Source organism: Mus musculus, chromosome 18, assembly GCF_000001635.26.
Source record: "Mus musculus strain C57BL/6J chromosome 18, GRCm38.p6 C57BL/6J".
In the NCBI taxonomy this organism is placed as follows: domain Eukaryota; kingdom Metazoa; phylum Chordata; class Mammalia; order Rodentia; family Muridae; genus Mus; species Mus musculus.
In genome coordinates this window covers 3315062-3334267 of record NC_000084.6, presented here as the reverse complement: position 1 = coordinate 3334267, position 19206 = coordinate 3315062, and the positions used below count along the sequence as shown (strand labels likewise).

The 19206-nt window shown below is 39.6% G+C and overlaps 1 protein-coding gene across 51 annotated transcripts in view; it reads left to right on the top strand.

Annotated features, from left to right (window-relative positions):
- Crem (cAMP responsive element modulator) overlaps window positions 1-19206 on the top strand; it is a 71420-nt gene that overhangs the window by 3506 nt on the left and 48708 nt on the right. For 27 of the 51 annotated variants that reach the window (XM_006525565.4, XM_006525555.4, XM_030250302.1 and 24 more), the window contains 2 exons: window positions 6677-6774; window positions 8790-8907. In XM_006525565.4, the coding sequence (XP_006525628.1) occupies window positions 6731-6774; window positions 8790-8907 (162 nt within the window). In that variant the 5' untranslated portion in view covers window positions 6677-6730. Of the gene's footprint in view, window positions 1-8; window positions 346-6676; window positions 6775-8788; window positions 8908-19206 lie in introns of those variants that run through there. The other 24 variants (XM_030250312.1, XM_030250306.1, NM_001374833.1 and 21 more) reach the window with 5 other exon arrangements.

The following is a 19206-nucleotide window of genomic DNA, read 5'->3' as shown; positions in this document are numbered from 1 at the left end:
CTCCAGCCCTAAACTATAGTTTCAGAAGTTTGATAGGATGAAAGCCCTCAGCTTTGGAATTAGGACAACTTTATCATATATAAAGACACATGCTACTCCTTGTGGATACTCTGGACACTTTACTTTTATGATTAGTGTGGGTGTATGTATGGTGTTCACATGTCTGTGCTGTATGCTCTTTTGTGTGTCTTTATGCTGAAGCCAGAGCAAGATACCAAGTGCTATCTATTGCTATGTGCTGAATTGCCTTGAGACAGGATCTCTCATTGAGCTGGAAGCTACCATTTGAGCCAGACTTGAAAATCTTTGGGTGAATGGCATGCACACTCGTGCCTCGATGTTTAGGTGGGTGCTCAGAATTTAAACTCCAGTCCTTAGGTTTTTATTCTTTTAGAACAAGCATTCTTACCCACTAAGCTATCTTCATAGCCTACAATGCTTTTATTTGATTGTTTTGAGGCAAAGTGTCATATTGCCCAGGTTAGACTTAAACTTCTTGTGTAGCTGAGAGCTGCCTTGAGCTATCAGTCCTGTTTCTACTTCTCAGGTGCTGGGTAGATGCTGTATTATTAAAGTTGCCAAAGGGATTAAATTTGGTTGTATTTCTTCACTTAAGTATTGTTTAAAGAAAAATTTTAAAAAAATTTATGTGTGTGGGTATTTTGCTTGCATGTTTATCTATGCACCACATGCATGACTGCTATCATTAGAGGTCAGAAGTAGTAGTTCAGTGCCCTGAAACTAGAGTTACAGATAGTTGTGAGTCACATGTGGGTGTTGTCAATAGAACCTAGGTCTTCTGCAAGACCAACATGTACTTTTAACTACTGAGCTATCTCTCCAGCCCGTTAGGTATTTTCTTCAGATATAAAAGCTAGAACCAAACTAGATAAGTATAATGTTTAAATTCTTCTCTGGGAATACTGGCTAATTCAAGTATCTGTTTCCCTATATTCATGTTTTATATATTTGTATTTTATCCATTCATTCATCCACCCATCCATCTATGGTTTTCCGAGGCAGGGATTCTCTCTGTAGCCCTGGCTGTCCTGGAACTAATTCAGTAGATCAGGCTGGTCTCAAACTCAGAGAGCCACCTGTTTCTGTCTCCCAAGTGCTAGGATTAAAGGTATGGTCTACTACTGCCCAGCTTTTATTTTTATAAATTTTATTTTATGTCTATGGACATTTTACCTGCATATGCCTATGCCCTTTGGTGAGTGAGTGTGTGTGTGTGTGTGTGTGTGTGTGTGTGTGTGTGGTAGAGAGTGATAGCAGATGCCAGGTGTTCTTACCACATTGCACTATATTAGATCTATAGTTTTTTTTGTTGTTGTGCTAATTGTAGTTTTTAATTCTTTTTGCTTTCAGTACTTTCTTGCAAAGCATAATATTAGTGTATGACTTAAAGATTCTATTTTTGGTATTTAAAGGGAATAAAGACCTAAAACTTTGACTGTTTTATACATGTTTTATATAGTACTTTTGATTTTTATAATGCTTTTTCCAGTATTTTATATTTAGCTTTACCTATAGTATACAGTCCCAAAGTAGAATTTTAAAAGTTATTATTATTATTATGATGATGATGATGATGATGTGTATGTGTGTGTATCTTCATGTGGGTTTATGCATGTGAGTGCAGGTGGCAGAGGATGCCGGTGCCATCAGATGTACTGTAGATGGACAAACAGATGGCTTTGGATTTTGAACTTGGGTCCTCTGGAAGAACAGCAAGTACTCTTAACTGTTGAGCTATCTCTCTAGCCCCCAAAAGTATATATCCTAGAGGGAAAATTATTTTCAAAATATTTATCTTAGTTTTTAGAGGTATTGCTCTCTTTTTAAATGAGTTGACTATCTAATGTACTGTTTAACACAGTTCTAAACTGCAACAAATGTGTCTAGCATAATGAAGCCTGATGATAAGCACAGCTCACCAGTTAAGCAAACACTGCTATACTGCTGCCAAGCCTTTGACATTTTGATGATGGAAATTGACTAGTGTTTATATATATATATATAATATATATATATATATATATATATATATATATATATATATATATATATATATTAGAGGTAGAATTTTACAGTGTAGCTCTAAGCTAGCCTTAAGCTCACAGTGAATGTGGCTGGAGAGAGATATTAAGATAAGTGGCTCAGAACACACAGCTTGCAAGTGGTGGAACTTTAGTTCCTACTCCATCAATTGACAATGCTCTTTACCCACCTCTATCACCATATTGTACTTGTCAGCCACATTTCTACCTCAGGAGCTGAGGACAAAGATATTAGGTATGAAGAGAGGACTGCTAGGGTGGCTGAGTTAGTAGATCTGTCATTCATTGAAATAGGAGTACAGGCAGGTTTGGTGTAACTTTCAGCATTTTGTTTAAGATCTTTGAGGCAACCGCTAAGAAACACCTGGCAGGTTCTTGGGAGGGTGGTGTACAGGAGGCCTATAGCCTGAAGTGAACATTGAGAATCATCAACTAAAGATGAAGTGGCCTAGGGAAAGGATGGAGCATTGTTGTTCCTGGAGGCCTGGAGAACGCTAGCCTTTTTTGTTTTGCATTTTGAGACAGAGTCTCACTATATAGCTCAGGCTTGCCTAAAACTTGCTATTTAGACCAGGCAAGCATTGAACTCATAGAGTTCAGCCTGCCTCTGTCTTCTTAGTTTTAGAATTGATGGCATGTACCACCACACCCAGCTAGAATGCCAACTTTATATGAGTAGATTAGCACATGTGGTTTAAATAGGCTCATTCCTGTAATCCCAGCAGCAATGAAAAGGTTGAGGCAGAGCCGGGCAGTGGTGGCACATGCCTTTAATCCCAGCACTTGGGAGGCAGCGGCAGGTGGATTTCTGAGTTTGAGGCTAGCCTGGTCTACAGAGTTAGTTCCAGGACAGCCAGGGCTACACAGGAGAGAAACCCCGTCTCAAAAAACAAAAACAACAACAACAACAACAAAAAAAAACAAAACAAAACAAAAATAAAAAAAAAGCTGAGGCAGGAGGATCACTATGAGTTTGAAAGTAGGCTGGGTTACAGAGCGAGATCTTGTTTCAAGTGTTTATTACATTTTGTGTATAGGCATTTTGTGTGTATTTTTACATATCATGTGCATGTTTGGCACATTCAGAGGCTTCTGAGGGCATCAGATTTTCTGGGACTGGAGTTATGGATGGATGGTTGTGAACCACCATGTGGGTATTGGAAATGAAGTCCTGGAAGAGCAGCCAGTGCTCTTAGCCACCAAGCCATCTGTCCACCCCAAGATCCTGTTTCAAAAACAAAAAGTCAAGCGAGAACTGATTAATTTGGAAGAAGGTAGTGTTACAAATACTTCAAGAGGTTAAAATTTGAAGTAGGAAATGTTGAGGAGACATTAAGGAAAATGGAGCCTAAAAAGATAGACTTGACTAGTTGGCAGTCAGTCAGGGCCAGGGATAGCATGGGGGGGGGGTGGAGGAGGAGAGGGGAGGAAAGAGAGAAACAGAGAGACCTGAGAGGAGTGAAACATTTCTCTGATAATTCCGAGCCAGAATCTAGTGTAGTTGGTTATTGAGGCTGCTCTTTTGACATGCTTGTGATGCCAGGAAATAGGTACTTTCAGTGATGACTGCCTCTAGGAAGAGGAAGCTGGTAGATGTTCCTGAATTTCATTGACTACCTTTTCATCAGTTTTTTTTTTCTTTTACTTTGTCATGATTTCTTTGTTCTTTTGAGAATGAATCTCACAGTATAGTCTTTGCTGGCTTGAAACTTATAGTTAGACCAGAGTAGCTTTGCACTCACAGAGATCTGTCAGCCTCTACCTCATAAGTGCTGAGATTTTTATTTACTTTTTCTCCTTTACTTTAAAAGCATTAATTCTTAAGAATATATAAAATGGTGGCACATATCTTTAATCTCAGCATATTGGAGGAGGGGATCTCTGTAAATTCAAGTCCAGGTGGTCTGTATAGCAAACTCTAGGTCAGCAGCCTACACAGTGAGACTTTATTTCAACAACAAACAACAACAGAATGTATTAGCTAATCAGGACAGGCAAGATGGTGTAGTGGGTAAAAGTGCAGGTCTGATGATGATCTGAGATTAATTTCTAAGTCTCACAGTGAAAGGAGAAGTTGAGTCCAAAAAGTTGTACTTTGACATCTACCGGTTTACCCCCTCACACATAAACACAGAATAATGAAAAGATGAAATTTAAGAACTATATTATTCAATGAATTACAATATTTTATAGTGAAATATAGAAATTACCAGTTTTTTACTTTATTGTCCTGTTATTGTTATTGCTCAAATATGATCATTCTTGTTTGTTTATATATCTGTTCTCTCTTTAGTGTGCAGAGTCTTGGAGAGTAGAGTGCCTATATTGTAGAGTGTCTCCAGGACTTTGTGTAATAGAATGACATATAGCAGATTCTGATTAGTATTTAATGAGCTGATGGTCCCTATCCTTTCTCTTGGTTATAGGACTTTTAAAGACAATAAATGTTTCCTCATGGAATGCTACTAGCATCATGTAACAGGGTTAATCTCATGGAATGGCACCTTATCTTTTAAAATTATTATTATCATCATCATCATTAGTGTGCATGTGCATGCTCTGGGAGTTAAAAGATGTGTTTATTGATCAGAGGATACTTTGTAGAGTTGGTTCTCTCTCTTTCTCCCTTAATGGGTTCTGGAGGTTGAAATCAGACCACCATGTTTTTATATAGCCAATACCTTATCAGTTCAGCTGTCTTGTCAGTTCTTCAGGTTTTTCCCCCAAGATTTATTTATTTTCATTTTATGTGTATAGTTGTTTTGCCTACGTTCCTGGCATACATCCTGAATTCCTGGCCTTCTTTCTAGCTCTGAGATGAAATTTTTTACATTTTGATCTTTTTCTTCACCAGTTTTACCTTATTTCAAAGTGTACGCATATCTGTCTTTGTACCATAAGCATGCAGTACCTGGGGGAAGTCCAGGAGAGGGCATTGGCTTCTCTGGAACTAAAATTACAGGTGTTAGCCACTGTGTAGGTGCTGGAAACCAAGCCTAGGTCCTTTAGGAGAGCTTAACTGATGAGCCATCTCCCTTCCCTCCTCTTTTTTTTTTTTTTTTGTTCTTTAAATTTATTTATTTATTATATGTAAGTACACTGTAGCTGTCTTCAGACAATCCAGAAGAGGGCGTCAGATTTCCTTATGAATGGCTGTGAGCCACCATGTGGTTGCTGAGATTTTAACTCAGGACTTTTGGAAGAGCAGTCAGTGCTCTTAACCACTGAGCCATCTCACCAGCCCCCCCTCCTTTCCTTTCCTTTCCTTTCCTTTCCTTTCCTTTCCTTTCCTTTCCTTTCCTTTCCTTTCCTTTCCTTTCCTTTCCTTTCCTTTCCTTTTCTTTCTTTCTTTCTTTCTTTCTTTTTTCTTTTTGAAATAGGGTTTCTCTGTGTAGCCCTGGCTGTCCTGGAACTTTGTAGACCAGATAGGCCTCCAGTGACAGATCTGCCTGCCTGAGCCTTCCAAGTGCTGGAATTAAAGGCACCCTACCTCCTTCCCTTCTTTTAATGCAGGGTATCTTATAGCTCAAGCTGGCCTTGAACTCCATGGGTAGCCAGGGGTGACCAAGGATGACTCCTGATTCCCCTAAGTCAACATCATGAGTTCAGGGATTGAAGGTGTGCCAATGTGTGGTAAGCTTGTTTGTTTGTCTGCAGTTTTAAATTGTGGCCCACTTAGGAGGGAGTTCTGGGAGCAGTGTGTCCATGGCTAATCCCTGAATTCCAATCTTTCTTTCCAGGTCTGAGATATAATCTTCTACATTTTGCTTTTGTTTTTTTATTTACTAGTTTAACCTCATTTCACATTGTTAAATGTTTAGAAATAAAATGGTTAAAAACTTTTAAAAAAGATGTTTCATGCTGTATACCTTTAATTTCAGTTCTTGGGAGATCTGCAGAGTTGGGCAGATTTCTGAGTGCAAGGCCAGTTTGGTTAACACTGCGAGTTCCAGCCAGCCAGAGTTGTATAGTGAAACCTTGTGTCAAAAAAAGAAATTAGTTTTATTTGTGTCTCTGTGAGTACAGCATATGTGTGCAGTGGATGGTGGAGACCAAAGAGAGAATTAGATCCCCTGGAGCTGGCGTAGCAGGCAATTGTGAGCCACTCAAACGACTGTCTTTAAATATTGTGCCATTTCTTCACACACACACACACACACACACACACACACACACACACACACACACAGACACAGTGTGTGTGTGTGTGTGTGTGTGTGTGTGTGTTGTTTTCTTAGATGGTCTCATTGTGTAACCCTGGGTGATCTGAAATATATAGACCAGGGTGGCCTGGAACTCACAGAGTTTTACCCCCCTGTACTTCTCAAGTGTTAGGATTAAAGGTATGTGCCACCATATCTGGCATAAATTGATGTTTGAAGAATCATTTCAGCCTTTAATTCTGGTTTTTAGTTCTAAAGAAGCTAGATCATTTACCAGTGGGAGGCAGAAGCATGTGGATCTCTGTGAATTCGATCTAAGCTAGCCAGGGCTGTATAGGAAGACCCCATCTCAAAAAAAAATTTTTTTTCCTGGCTTAGCTCTGAGAGATTTAATTTTTTAAAGAATAAAATGTTATAACTTCCTAATTCAAAATTGTGATTTTACTGCAGGATAAATAAGGAAAACAGGGAAGGAACAAAGCATTGATTACACATGTAATAATAATGAGCAAATGTGGCAGGAAAAAGTATATGAGGACAAATGTAAGGTAGGTGGATATGCTTTCCTATTCTTTGGAAGGTCTTGCCTAGAGCTGAAAATTCCAGTGATAAGCAGATTGGTGGTACCTGTGGGCACACAGGTCTGCACGTGTGAATGTATATCTGTTGTGATAACATGTACTCAAATCACTTAGCCATCCAGCTAAGGTCTTCAGGATCTACTGTATGCTCTGCATAGTAGAGTATGGGATGAAGCTGAAATTGGTGTTAACATTTGGCTTTGCTGAGTGACATCCTCAGCCAAAAGTAGACATACCTGTCTATGTGGATGGCTTGGGGGAATTACAGAATTAGAGGAATCCTCAGGGTCTGTATTAGTCAGGATTCTCTAGAGTCACAAAACTTATAGGTAGTCTTTATATAGTAAGGGAATTTGTTAATGACTTACAGTCTGTAGTCCAACTCCCCAATAATGGTTAGCAGCACCTGGAAGTCCAAGGATCTACCAGTTCCTCAGTCCCACAAGGCAAGCAGACGAAGAAGAGAATCTTTCTTCCTTCTTCCAATGTCCTTATGTAGGTCTCCAGCAGAAGGTGTGGCCCTGATTAAAGGTGTGTACCATCACACCTGGATCTGGGACTTGCTTTGTCCCAGATGACCTTGAACTCAGAGACCTCCTTGCCTTAGTCTTCTGGGATTCACAGCTGCTATGCCTCGAGATCTCCATGTCAAGATCCAGGTCAGAAACTTTTTTCTCCAGTGTTTTGTAAATCAGAAATCTTCAAGTTTTCTTTTGGCTACCCTCAGAAAATACTCTATTTATCATCAGTCAGATTTGTCTCTAAAGAGGACATCCATTTTCTATGCCTTTTTGGTAAAGCTACTTGAAAATAACACATTTTGGCCCAGGCCAAGTGTAGCTCAATTGATAAAAGTGCCTGCCTAGCATACATGAAGCCCCAAGTTCTAGCCTTAGCAGCACATAAACTGGGCATGATAGTATAGGCCTCCAGATATACAGGCAGGAGAATGAAGAGTTCAAGGTCATCTTAGGCTACATACGAAGTTAGAGACCAGACTGGGCTACCTGAGACCTAATATTAAGTGGGGAGGGGGCACTAATGAGTCATTTTTTTCTTATTCAAGGATAATTTACTTATTTACCTGCCTAATTTGATTTTATAAGTTGGCAAGACCTCAAACTACAAGCTTACTAGTTAATTGAACACTTTAATTCTAGTTTTAAAGCTGTCTTATTTTTTTAGCTAACATTTGTGAACTGTGTGCTTCCTTTTCTCTTTTTTGAACCTAACTTTTAAAAATTGTTTCCTGGGTGTCCCTGATAGTTTTTTTAAAAATGTTTTTCCTTTTTTAATTTTGCCTACATAGTCGTCAATGTGCTGCCTGTGTGACTCCATCCTCAGCAGCCATCATCATTTCTGCCTGTGTTCTCAAAGCATTTCATATGTAGCATGCTCCACATAGTTTAACACGTTACTTGTCCTTGGCTTTGTGGTAGGACTGTGATCTCAGCACTTGGGAGGCCAGGACTCACAAGTTCAAAGCCAGCCTGGCCTACACAGATCCTTTCTCATAAATAGCACCTTTCACTTCACCCCTATCCATATAAACATCAGATACTGTGATAGAAGTGATAAGAAAAGATGTAATATATGATGTGTTGTGTGTGTGTGTGTATGTATGTATGTATGTAAGTATGTATGTATATACATCCTGGGGATTGAACTATACTATCCTGGGGATCAAACTCAAGTCATCAGGCTTGACAGCAGGCACCAAACAGTTAATTCCCATAAAATACATTACAGCACTTCCTTTGCCTACTTTGAATTTATTGAATAGAGAATTAATGTCAGAGTATTAAGGCTGTACTAAAAAACCTATTTCTTATTAAAACCAATTAAAAAAAGTAGTAAAGGTGGCTGCCAGAAGTGAATGTCAGAAAGGTAGGTAGAAGCAGTAGTCAATATTTCTAGATCGTCATTTTTGCCTTAATGGGTTTTTCTTTTTGTCTTAATGGGTTTTTCTTTTTGTCTTTTAGGCAAATGACCATGGAAACAGTTGAATCACAGCAGGATCGAAGTGTAACACGTTCTGTGGCAGAGCATAGCTCTGCTCATATGCAGACTGGTCAAATTTCTGTTCCTACTCTAGCTCAGGTAGGCCATAGGCAGGTACAATGAAAGTTAAAATGGAAATGTGGATTGTGTGAAGTTTTTTTTTTTTTTTCAGTTATCTTAAATATAGCCATACTAATTGATTTTACTTTGATGAGAAGACATTTTTGCATTGTAACATATACTTGACCCCTGACACAAACTCCTTTGTAGCTGTAAACTCCCAAGTTATTACTTGACTGGTTTGCTAATTCCAAATATTTACAGTTCTAATATCATAGTTATTACAGCTAGTGGAAATTTTCTGTTTGCCCATTATGTATTTGTCTTGATCTTTACTTTCCTATCAGTTAGGTTTTAAAATTTTTATTAGTTTCTTTGAGAATTTTATATACCATATTTTGATTATATTTACCCTTTTTCCAGCCCCTCCAATTCCAACTCCCTTTTCCCTACCTTCCCAATGTTGTGTCCTCTTTCTAGAATTTTTTTTTCTTTTTTGAAACTGAACCTCACTGTGTAGTCCTGGCTGGCCTGGAACCCGCCATATAGACCAGCCTGGTCTTGAATCCACAGAGATCCACTTACCTCTGCCTCCTGAGTGCTGAGATTAAAGTGAACATCACCAGATCCAGCCATTTCTACAATCTCTTAGCCTCTGTACCTCCACCAGTTGTGGGTATCTGTCAGTTTACACCTATTACATATAGAAACTTATCTGGTCAGGGTTGAGAGCTGCATTAAGTTATGGGTACAATGATAAGTCATTAGGAAACAGTTTAATACCATGTCCATTTAACAGCAGAATGGTAGTAGGCTCTTCCCAAGGTTCTATGGCTTGTCTAGCCACAAGCTTTTGGCATGACAGAGGTGCTAGGTATGGCTTCATCTTATCCAGCAGGCCTTAAATTTAACCAGAAACTGATTGTTTGCTTCCATCATCTTCATGCCACTATTGTACTAGTGAATATGTCTTGCAAGGCCAGTGACTGTTGTAACTTTCACGGTTCACAGCTGGGTAAGATTGATGATTATTTTTCTCCTCTAGAGAATTCCCTGACTAAGGAAACTTAGAAAGTATTTAATTTGAAGTTTGCTTATAGTTGTAGAGGGCTATTAGTCCATGATCATCACGGCAGAAAGCATGGGGGCAGGCTGTCAGGCATGGTGCTGAAGCTGTAGCTGAGTGCTTTATATCCGGATTTTTAGGCAAACACACAGAATATGAGACTTGCTGATGTAGGCTTTTGAAACCTCAAAGTTCACCATCAGTGACACACCTCCAAGGCCATACCTCCTAATCCCTCCTGTTTACTGCTCTAGTTTGCAGCATGAACCTGGGAGTGGGCATGGGCAGGGCCTAAAACTAAGGTGGACTGAAATCCCTTTCAATAGCCAACTTTATTCAAAGATAAAATAATTTATATTCTGAGGGTCAGAGTTACCTGAGTAAAGCATACTATTATTACAAGTTCAGTCTTCACGTGGCAAAAGCATGTTGCTTCATAGACATATATAAACAAATAACAGCAGCTATACTGAGTAATCTGAAGTGAACTCATCTTGTCTGTTCTTGGGAAGCACATCCCAAGAACAGCACATGTTATGGAGGAATAGACATTATAAGAATCTCGTCTTACTTACTTAGAGTCTTCTCACAAGGTCTCAGAAATCTCACACAGCTTCATTTCATGCACTGTGTTCTCTATCTCCCCCCCCCCCTAATATCAGGATACACAGATTGGTTTTGATTTGAGATGTTGTAAGATAAATCTAATTGCCATTTGATGCATGAGTATCCTATAAGCAAGTAATCTATAATATTAGAACAGTGAAAGCATTGTATATAATACTGTACCACCAAAAACTGAGACCCAAACTATGTCCAGTACTATTAGTTACATTATTATGTTGATCAGAAAAATCTAGAGAATAGCTTGAAAAGAGACCCACATGATTAGTAGTTCTGGTATCTGGTAAAACATAAGCCTGTATATGCCTTCTAATAGGAATACAAATGTTATGCTGTTCTATGCAATTAAGAAGTGATTTAAATCTCAAGGGAAAATTAAACACAGCCCGCTCTCATAGACTCATAACCTCATAGACTCAATAAACTCATAAATGAGTCTATTATGGTCCCAATGTCCCAGAGTCATTAGTAAAGTAACTTCTCCTTTGGGTGCATTGGGGCCTTAATTTGGCCCCAGTTGGGCAGGCTTGACTTTTAAATATGGTCGATACCTTCTTTTGCCCTTCAGCTGTAGGTTTGCTATCTTTATGGCGATTGCTACTGTTTCCTTGCCCTCTGCTGTTTTCTGGAGTTGGTGGGTGAATAGGAAGAGGAATCCACAGTGTTTCAGTGGGTCCATCCGCAATGACAGATGCATACCCACCCCTTCCCAGTTTTCTTCTGGAGAAGAAATGTTGCAAGTTAATGCATCAGCTTGCTAATTATCTTCTGCAAGTAAACTCAGAGGGGATAGGGTATGCAAGAGTATGAATCTATTGCTAGAAATAATTCTACAATAGTAAACAGTCTGAAATAATATTTAACTAACTGTAAAAAAATGAGTCAAAACAGCCAGTTCCATCTGTTGGGCTGAGGAAAAGGAACTATTAATAGATTAATAAATATCTGGGCCACGGATCCCTCTTATACTTGTAGGTGCGCCACCAATAAAATTAGTATCTGCTTGTAGAATGGGAGAAGTTTGGACAAGTTTTGTGATTACAAATTCAGTTCGTATGAGAAAATCCAGGGTTTGCTAGCTGAATAATGATTTCCTATACTTCCACAATACTTTGCAAATCAAATTTGAAAATCCAGAGTTGTGAAACATTCTTAAAAAATGATTGTTAGTTAAGGGAAATATAATACAGTAAGGACCAAACCCATGTAATTGTTGACATCTGGTTCTCCCCTGCTTCACGAACTGAGCAGTTAGCATTTAATGGCCCTTATGGTATAAATAGATCCATTCCAAAAGCTTATCCTCCCATGCTATAATATCTGTAGGAGACAGTTTAGTGGGAAAAATAAGTAAGTTTAAAGGCAGTGAAGGATCCTCATGAATCACAAATGCTTCTTTTAGTTTGGATTCAAATAGCTGTAGTTCTTTTCTTGCTTCTCGAGATAACATGCAAGGACTGACCAATGATGCCTCTCCTTCTGGAGTTTTATATATATTGGTTAGTGCAAAATTAGGTAAACATTTTGATTTTGCTGAAATTGCACTGAAAATACCAAGTTCCTGAGTCTGGAAAAGAATTGGTAAAGGAATTCCATTTTCCTGCTGTGCCCTAACTTGCCTTAATTGTAAAGGTAGCTTTTTCATAGGTTTTCCTAAATCCTTGTCAGAAAGGAGAGAGAATTCAAGATTAGATTGATTATTAAATTGTCCACCATTCAGGGTCATTTTCAAGCAATGGAGGATACATGTCTAAAGGAGGCTCCAGTAAGGGAGCTGAGGGAAATGGCACAGTTGCTGGTGGATTTGGTCTGACTTTTGAGCATGAACGGGGAAAGTAAAGCTCACACCTGAGTGAAGCATACAATCCTAAGGACGAGCTGTGCATGACAGATACATCTCATAGACACAGAGAAACAAATAATAGCCAGGGGAAGGTCTCTTTTGCCAATTTTAAGGTTCTTGTATTCATTCAAGGAATTGGTCATAAGTATTTTGATAACAATCTAGTGACCTAAAATTGAACAGGGATCTTTTCCCCTTGTTATTGTTGCCTCTTCAATATTGTTTCAAACACTGTCCCGTACTTCTTTATCTAAAGTTCCTTCTTCTGGAAACCATAAACAATGTACAAGTAATCTAATAGTTGTGATTTTGATACTTGTCTCCTCCTTTCTTTAAGGAATGATGCAAAAGCTTGACATAAGGCAAAAGTCTTCCCTGGTTTCTGTTCCATTATGCTCACTCACTCTTTCTGTGAGGATCCCCACTCTATTATTTCATAGCTGACTTCAGGTTCCTGATTCCTTGTACTGCTCTAGCTGACAACATGAACCTGGGAGAGCAGAGCCTAAGAGGTGACCTAAAGTCTCATGCAATAGCCAACTTTATTAGAGCATTAGATAATCTAAACTCTAAGGGTTACGAAGAGTCACTTGAATAAAGTATACAATCACAGGACCAGCGCCACATGGTAAAAACATGTTTTTCCATAGAGGCATGTAAAGAAATAATATCCAGTTGCAATGAATAATCTGGAGGGGGGGTGGGCATGAAAGCACATTCCAAGAACAATCCATATTATGGAAGAATAGAGATTACAAGAATCTTGTTTTGTTTACTTGGAGTTTTCTCACAAGGTCTCAGAAATTTCCTCACACAGCTTCATTTATGGACTGTTCTGAATCTTTTTAAACAGTCCACCAACTGGGAATCAAACATTCAAGCATGAATCTGTGGGGGCCAATCCTTTTTTTTTTTAAAGATTTATTTATTTATTTTTATGTATATGAGTTCTCTGTAGCTGTACAGATAGTTGTGAGCCTTCATGTGGTTGTTAGGAATTGAATTTCGGACCTCTACTCCCTCTGGTTGGCCCCACTTGCTCCAGTCCAAAGATTTATTTATTATTATAAATAAGTAGCTGTCTTCAGACACATCAGAAGAGGGCATCCATATCTTATTTCAGGTGGTTGTGAGCCACCATATGGTTGCTGGGATTTGAACTCAGGACCTTCGGAAGAGTAGTCAGTGCTCTTAACAGCTGAGCCATCTCACCAGTGCCCAATGGTGGCCATTCTTATTCAAGTCACCACAAGGGCTTTTATTACTGTATGATGTCTAGAAGGGGTGTTATTATCTCTACTAAAAAGAGAGGTTGTTATTCTGTATCCCAAGATGACTTACAACTCACAATGTAGTTAGTACAGGCTGACCTTAAACTCAAGGTAATGTTTCTGCCTTAGTCTCTCAACTCTTAGGATCCCGAGAATGAGCTACCACATCTGACTTCAGTTAGGTCTTAAACTTTGAAATAGTTTCATTCAGAGAATGATCACATACACACACAGACAAAAGAAGTACATTTAAGAATTTATTGGTTTAGCAGATACTCAACAAAGTTAACAAATTCTTTTTTTTTTTTTTGGTTTTTCAAGACAGGGTTTCTTTGTGTAGCCCTTGCTGTCCTAGAACTCACTCTGTAGACCAGGCTGGCCTCGAACTCAGAAATCCTCCTGCCTCTGCCTCCCTAGTGCTGGCATTAAAGGCGTGCGCCACCAATGCCCAGCTCAGAAGGTATTCTTTTAAACACTTATATTAAGAATTTGTTAACTTAGCCAGGCATGGTGGCACACACCTTTAATCCCAGCACTCGGGTGGCAGAGGTAGGTGGATTTCTGAGTTCGAGGGCAGCCTGGTCTACAGAGTGAGTTCCAGGACAGCCAGGGCTACACAGAGAAACCCTGTCTTTAAAACAAACAACAACAACAACAACAAAAAAAAACCAAAAAACCCTACTGAATCTTGGCAGAGTTCTAGATATACAGATTTGTAGCTAGCTTCTGGCTTTAAATAAAGCATTTGGAGTGGTATACTAGTTACTCTTCTGTAGCAGTGTTTTTCATATATATAAATCCCAGCTGCAAGTTAATTACCTGCCTCCATGCTTAACTTCCTGAATGAAAGACATGCACACTACCTTTAAAAAAATTTTTTTTATTAGATATTTTCTTCATTTACAATTCAAATGCTATCCCGAAAGTCCCTTATACTTTACCCCAGGCCTATTCCCCAACTCACCCACTCCTACTTCCTGGCCCTGGCATTCCCCTGTATTGGGGCATATAATCTTTGCAAGACCAAGGGCCTCTCCTCCCAATGATGGCCGATTAGGCCATCTTCTGCTACATATGCAGCTAGAGACACGAGCTCAGGGGGTACTGGCTAGTTCATATTGTTGTTCCTCCTATAGGGTTGCAGAACCCTTCAGCTCCTTGGGTACTTTCTCTAGCTCCTCCATTGGGGACCCTGTGTTCCATCCAATAGATGGCTGTGAGCATCCACTTCTGTATTTGCCAGGCACTGGCATAGCCTCACAAGAGACAGCTATATCAGGGTCATGTCAGCAAAATCTTGCTGGCGTATGCAATAGTATCTGTATTTGGTGGTTGATTATGGTATTGATCCCCGGAAGGGGCAGTCTCTGGATGGTCCTTCCTTCAGGCTCTGCTCCGAACTTTGTCTCTGTAACTCCTTCCATGGGTGTTTTGTCCCCCATTCTAAGGAGGGACGAGAAGTAACCACACTCTGGTCTTCCTTCTTCTTGAGTTTCTTGTGTTTTGCAAATTGTATCTTGGGTATTCTAAGTTTCTGGGCTAATATCCACTTATCAGTGAGTACATATCATGTGACTTCTTTTGTGATTGTTTTTACCTCACTCAGGATGATATCCTCCAGGAACACTGTGGAAGAGGAGTCAGAAAGAATATAAGATGACCAGAAGTGTCCTGTAGCTCTGTCCTCCTAATGGAAACATTCTTTCCTAGAGTCTAGAGAGAGGCTCTTAAGTTGAGAAGCTTACAAAATTATGTGACTCAAAAGCTCAGAAAGTTACAAGGCTCTCAAGGTCATATAAGCAATAAACAATTGTCAGAAGAGAGGATCCTCCATAGAACCAGCCTGCAAGTTGGACAAAGAATTCTAGGGATATAAATTTTAGTGAATTATCACCCATACTGGTGTGGGCTTTTCAGTGATATAGCTTCCTTTAAGTAACCCCAATAAACTCCATTTGATTTGTTATTCATGCCCTGTCTAAGATGAATAAGCTTTTGTTCAGGAAAAGTCAAACAACAGGAATAAAAATATGTATTTGTTAATTTGAGTCTGGCTAGTTTTATTTAACAAGTTCATCTCCACTTCCATTCATTTTCCTGCATGTCTTAGGGTTACTATTTCTGTATTGAAACACCATGACAAAAAGCAACTTGGGGAAGAAAGTGTTTATTTGGCACTATATTTATTTACGTTTTAAATGTTATCCCCTTTCCTAGTTTCCCTCCAAAAACCTTCTATCTTTTCCCCTCCCCCTGCTCACCAACCCACCCACTCCCACTTCCTGGCCCCTATATTGGGGCATAGAACCTTCACAGGACCAAGGGCCTCCCCTCCCATTGATGGCCGACTAGGCCATCCTCTGCTAAATATGTGGCTAGAGCCATGAGTCCCACCATGTGTTCTCTTTGGTTGGTGGTTTAGTCCCAGGTAGTTCTGGTGGGATTGCAAGCTTGTACAACCCACTCTGGAAATCAGTCTGGCGGTTCCTCAGAAAATTGGACATAGTACTACTGGAGGATCCAGCAATACCTCTCCTGGGCATATATCCAGAAGATGTTCCAACTGGTAATAAGAACACATGCTCTACTATGTTCATAGCAGCCTTATTTATAATAGCCAGAAGCTGGAAAGAACCCAGATGTTTATTGGGGTTACTTAAAGGAAGCGGTATCACTGAAAAGCCCACACCAGTATGGGTGATAATTCACTAAAATTTATATCCCTAGAATTCTTTGTCCAACTTGCAGGCTGGTTCTATGGAGGATCCTCTCTTCTGACAATTGTTTATTGCTTATATGACCTTGAGAGCCTTGTAACTTTCTGAGCTTTTGAGTCACATAATTTTGTAAGCTTCTCAATTTAAGAGCCTCTCTCTAGACTCTAGGAAAGAATGTTTCCATTAGGAGGACAGAGCTACAGGACACTTCTGGTCATCTTATATTCTTTCTGACTCCTCTTCCACAGTGTTCCTGGAGGATATCATCCTGAGTGAGGTAAAAACAATCACAAAAGAAGTCACATGATATGCACTCACTGATAAGTGGATATTAGCCCAGAAACTTAGAATACCCAAGATACAGTTTGCAAAACACACGCTGCTTTTATCTCTTGATATCCTTTAAACAGTGCAACAGCTGGGCCACTTCTTAACATCTACCTCCCGCCAATAATCCCGAGATATTACTTACTAAATCTATATTCTACCATGGCTGCCCTGGACCCAGAGGGCTGCCCAACTGGGCTGCACTCTCCTGGCTTCTTCACATCTGGCTATGCCTCCCTGTCTTCCACCATTCTCAGGCATGGTGTCTCTCCTCTCCTTCTTCTGGCATGGTGGACCTCCTCCTTCCTCCATCCTCTCTGTCTCAAGCCTGGGAATCCTAAAAGTCCCGCTTCTATCTGCTCTGCCCAGTCATTGGTTGCTGGCATCTTTATTTACCAATCAGAACCAACTGGGGGCAGGGTCCCTCAGTTTCTTATGTGCTAGCACTTGGGTAAGCAGTTTTGGGGACCAAAGTTAACAATTTAATACAAGCATCATTAGGCCAAATCCACTTTCTATGACAAAATACTATACCAAGTCAAGCTAAGGAAGAAAGATTATTTTGGGTTTATGGTTCTGGAGGGGTAGAAGTCCACCATAGCAGAGTGGAGGAATTGCTAGCAAGCAGCAGGTGTGGTGGCTGGAGCAAGATGTTGAGAGTTCATATCTTGAACAAAGCATAAAGCAGAGAGAGTGAACTAGGAATGGCAGGAGTCTTTAAACTCCCAGAGCCTGCCTCTAGTGATTTACTTCCTCAAGCAAAACTACCTCCTAAACGTACCCAAATAGTGCCACCGATGGGGGATAAGTGTTCAAATAAATGAAACTATGGGAAACATTTTCCTTCAGATCACTGTGAGTAATCAGATAGAACCTCACTGAGTAATATAGGTGTCTCAATAATTCCAGTACATATGAAGTGCTGTTAAATGCTGTATATAATACAAAACATAAGGCACAAGCAGAGGGAATAGCTAGCTGACTAGGAACTCTGTATGCGATTTTTTTCATTTGAGGTAGGTACAAGGGTTAGTAGGAGTTTTTTTCATGTGGATGTGGGGAGGGAGGGAAGTGTATTTTGGGTAGAGGAAATAATGTGTACAAAAGCACAAAGTCAGCATATGGAAAATTACAAATGAGCAACATCTTGTCAGTGGGAAACCATTGTCTAGTCTGGGAAGTAGACCTGGCAAAAGTATGCAGAAAGTTATAGAGAGGTGAGACTCTGTGCTCTAAATATGATTGGAATATTTTCAGATGCCCGTTGTGTTTAGAATGCTAGTAGCACTGTAGAGATGGAGTTGGAAGTCAGTGAGCCAATAGGCAGACCATCATTGGGATTCTAATGGAGCCATGGTGCTGTGGTATGTAAGGACTACTACAACTTTTCAGAATTAAAAAGAAATAATGTGTGTGTGTGTGTGTGTGTATCTGTGTGTATGAACATGCACATGTGTCTACAAGTACAATGGAGGTCAGAAGAAATTGTTGAATCCTTTGGACTGGAGTTAGAGACAGTTGGAATCAAATTTAAGTCCTCTGCAAAAGCAGCAAACACTCTAAGTTTCCGAACAGCCTCTAGCCACCTGCCCCAGAATCTTAAAGAGAATGTTTAGATTTTTTAGTTTTTGTGTTTGTGCTGGCACACATAGGACTGGCATATTGACTCAGTGGGTAAAGGTACTTGTCATCAAGCTTGATAACCTGAGTTTGATTTCTAGGACCCACGTGATGGAGGGAGAAAGCTAGTTTTTAAAGTTGTTCTTTTAATCTCCATCTATATGTGTGTCCTGGCACTTGGAGTACTCATACATGTACATACAAATAAGTGGTAAGTATATAAGTAAGCAGGAAATCAGTAAGGAAATGAAAAGGGAATTGCATAAAGATGTTCATATCTTAACATCCAGAGATATTATATATTGACATTTTTGTGCTTATTTATTTATATATTTATTGTCTTTGAGAATAGAATAAAAGGAAAAGCATATTTTTCCACTTGGGGTGCTTCTGTTTTGTTTTGTCTGTTTTAAGGCTATAATATCTGCCCTCAAATTCTGCCATTCCTTGTTGAAGTCAAAGTTGAAAGCAAACCTTCCTTTCCCCACTACTTTCTTTTCTTTAGGAACTGACTAAATTCAGCTTATGTCATTTCCTCAGAGACATCTGGCCCAGCATGGTTAGCATACTAATGAGTCCCTTCATTTTAAGTTGATAATGTGAAGTTTAAAAGGGACCTTCAGGCTGGTGATCTCCAGCTTTGTAAGCCTCAGTCATACAGATTGCTAAACGGGTCATCACTAAGATGCTTCAAAAGCACCTGTAACTTATGCAGTTGGGGAGTCAGCTTTTTTTGTTTTGTTTTGTTTTGTTTTGGGAATCAAAGTTCAATCATCTGCTTGACAGCAGCACCTTTACCCACTAAGCTGTCTCAGTGGCTCCAAAAGCTGAGCTTTAGTTTAGAGAATTGATAGGTAGAAAGGAGAGGGA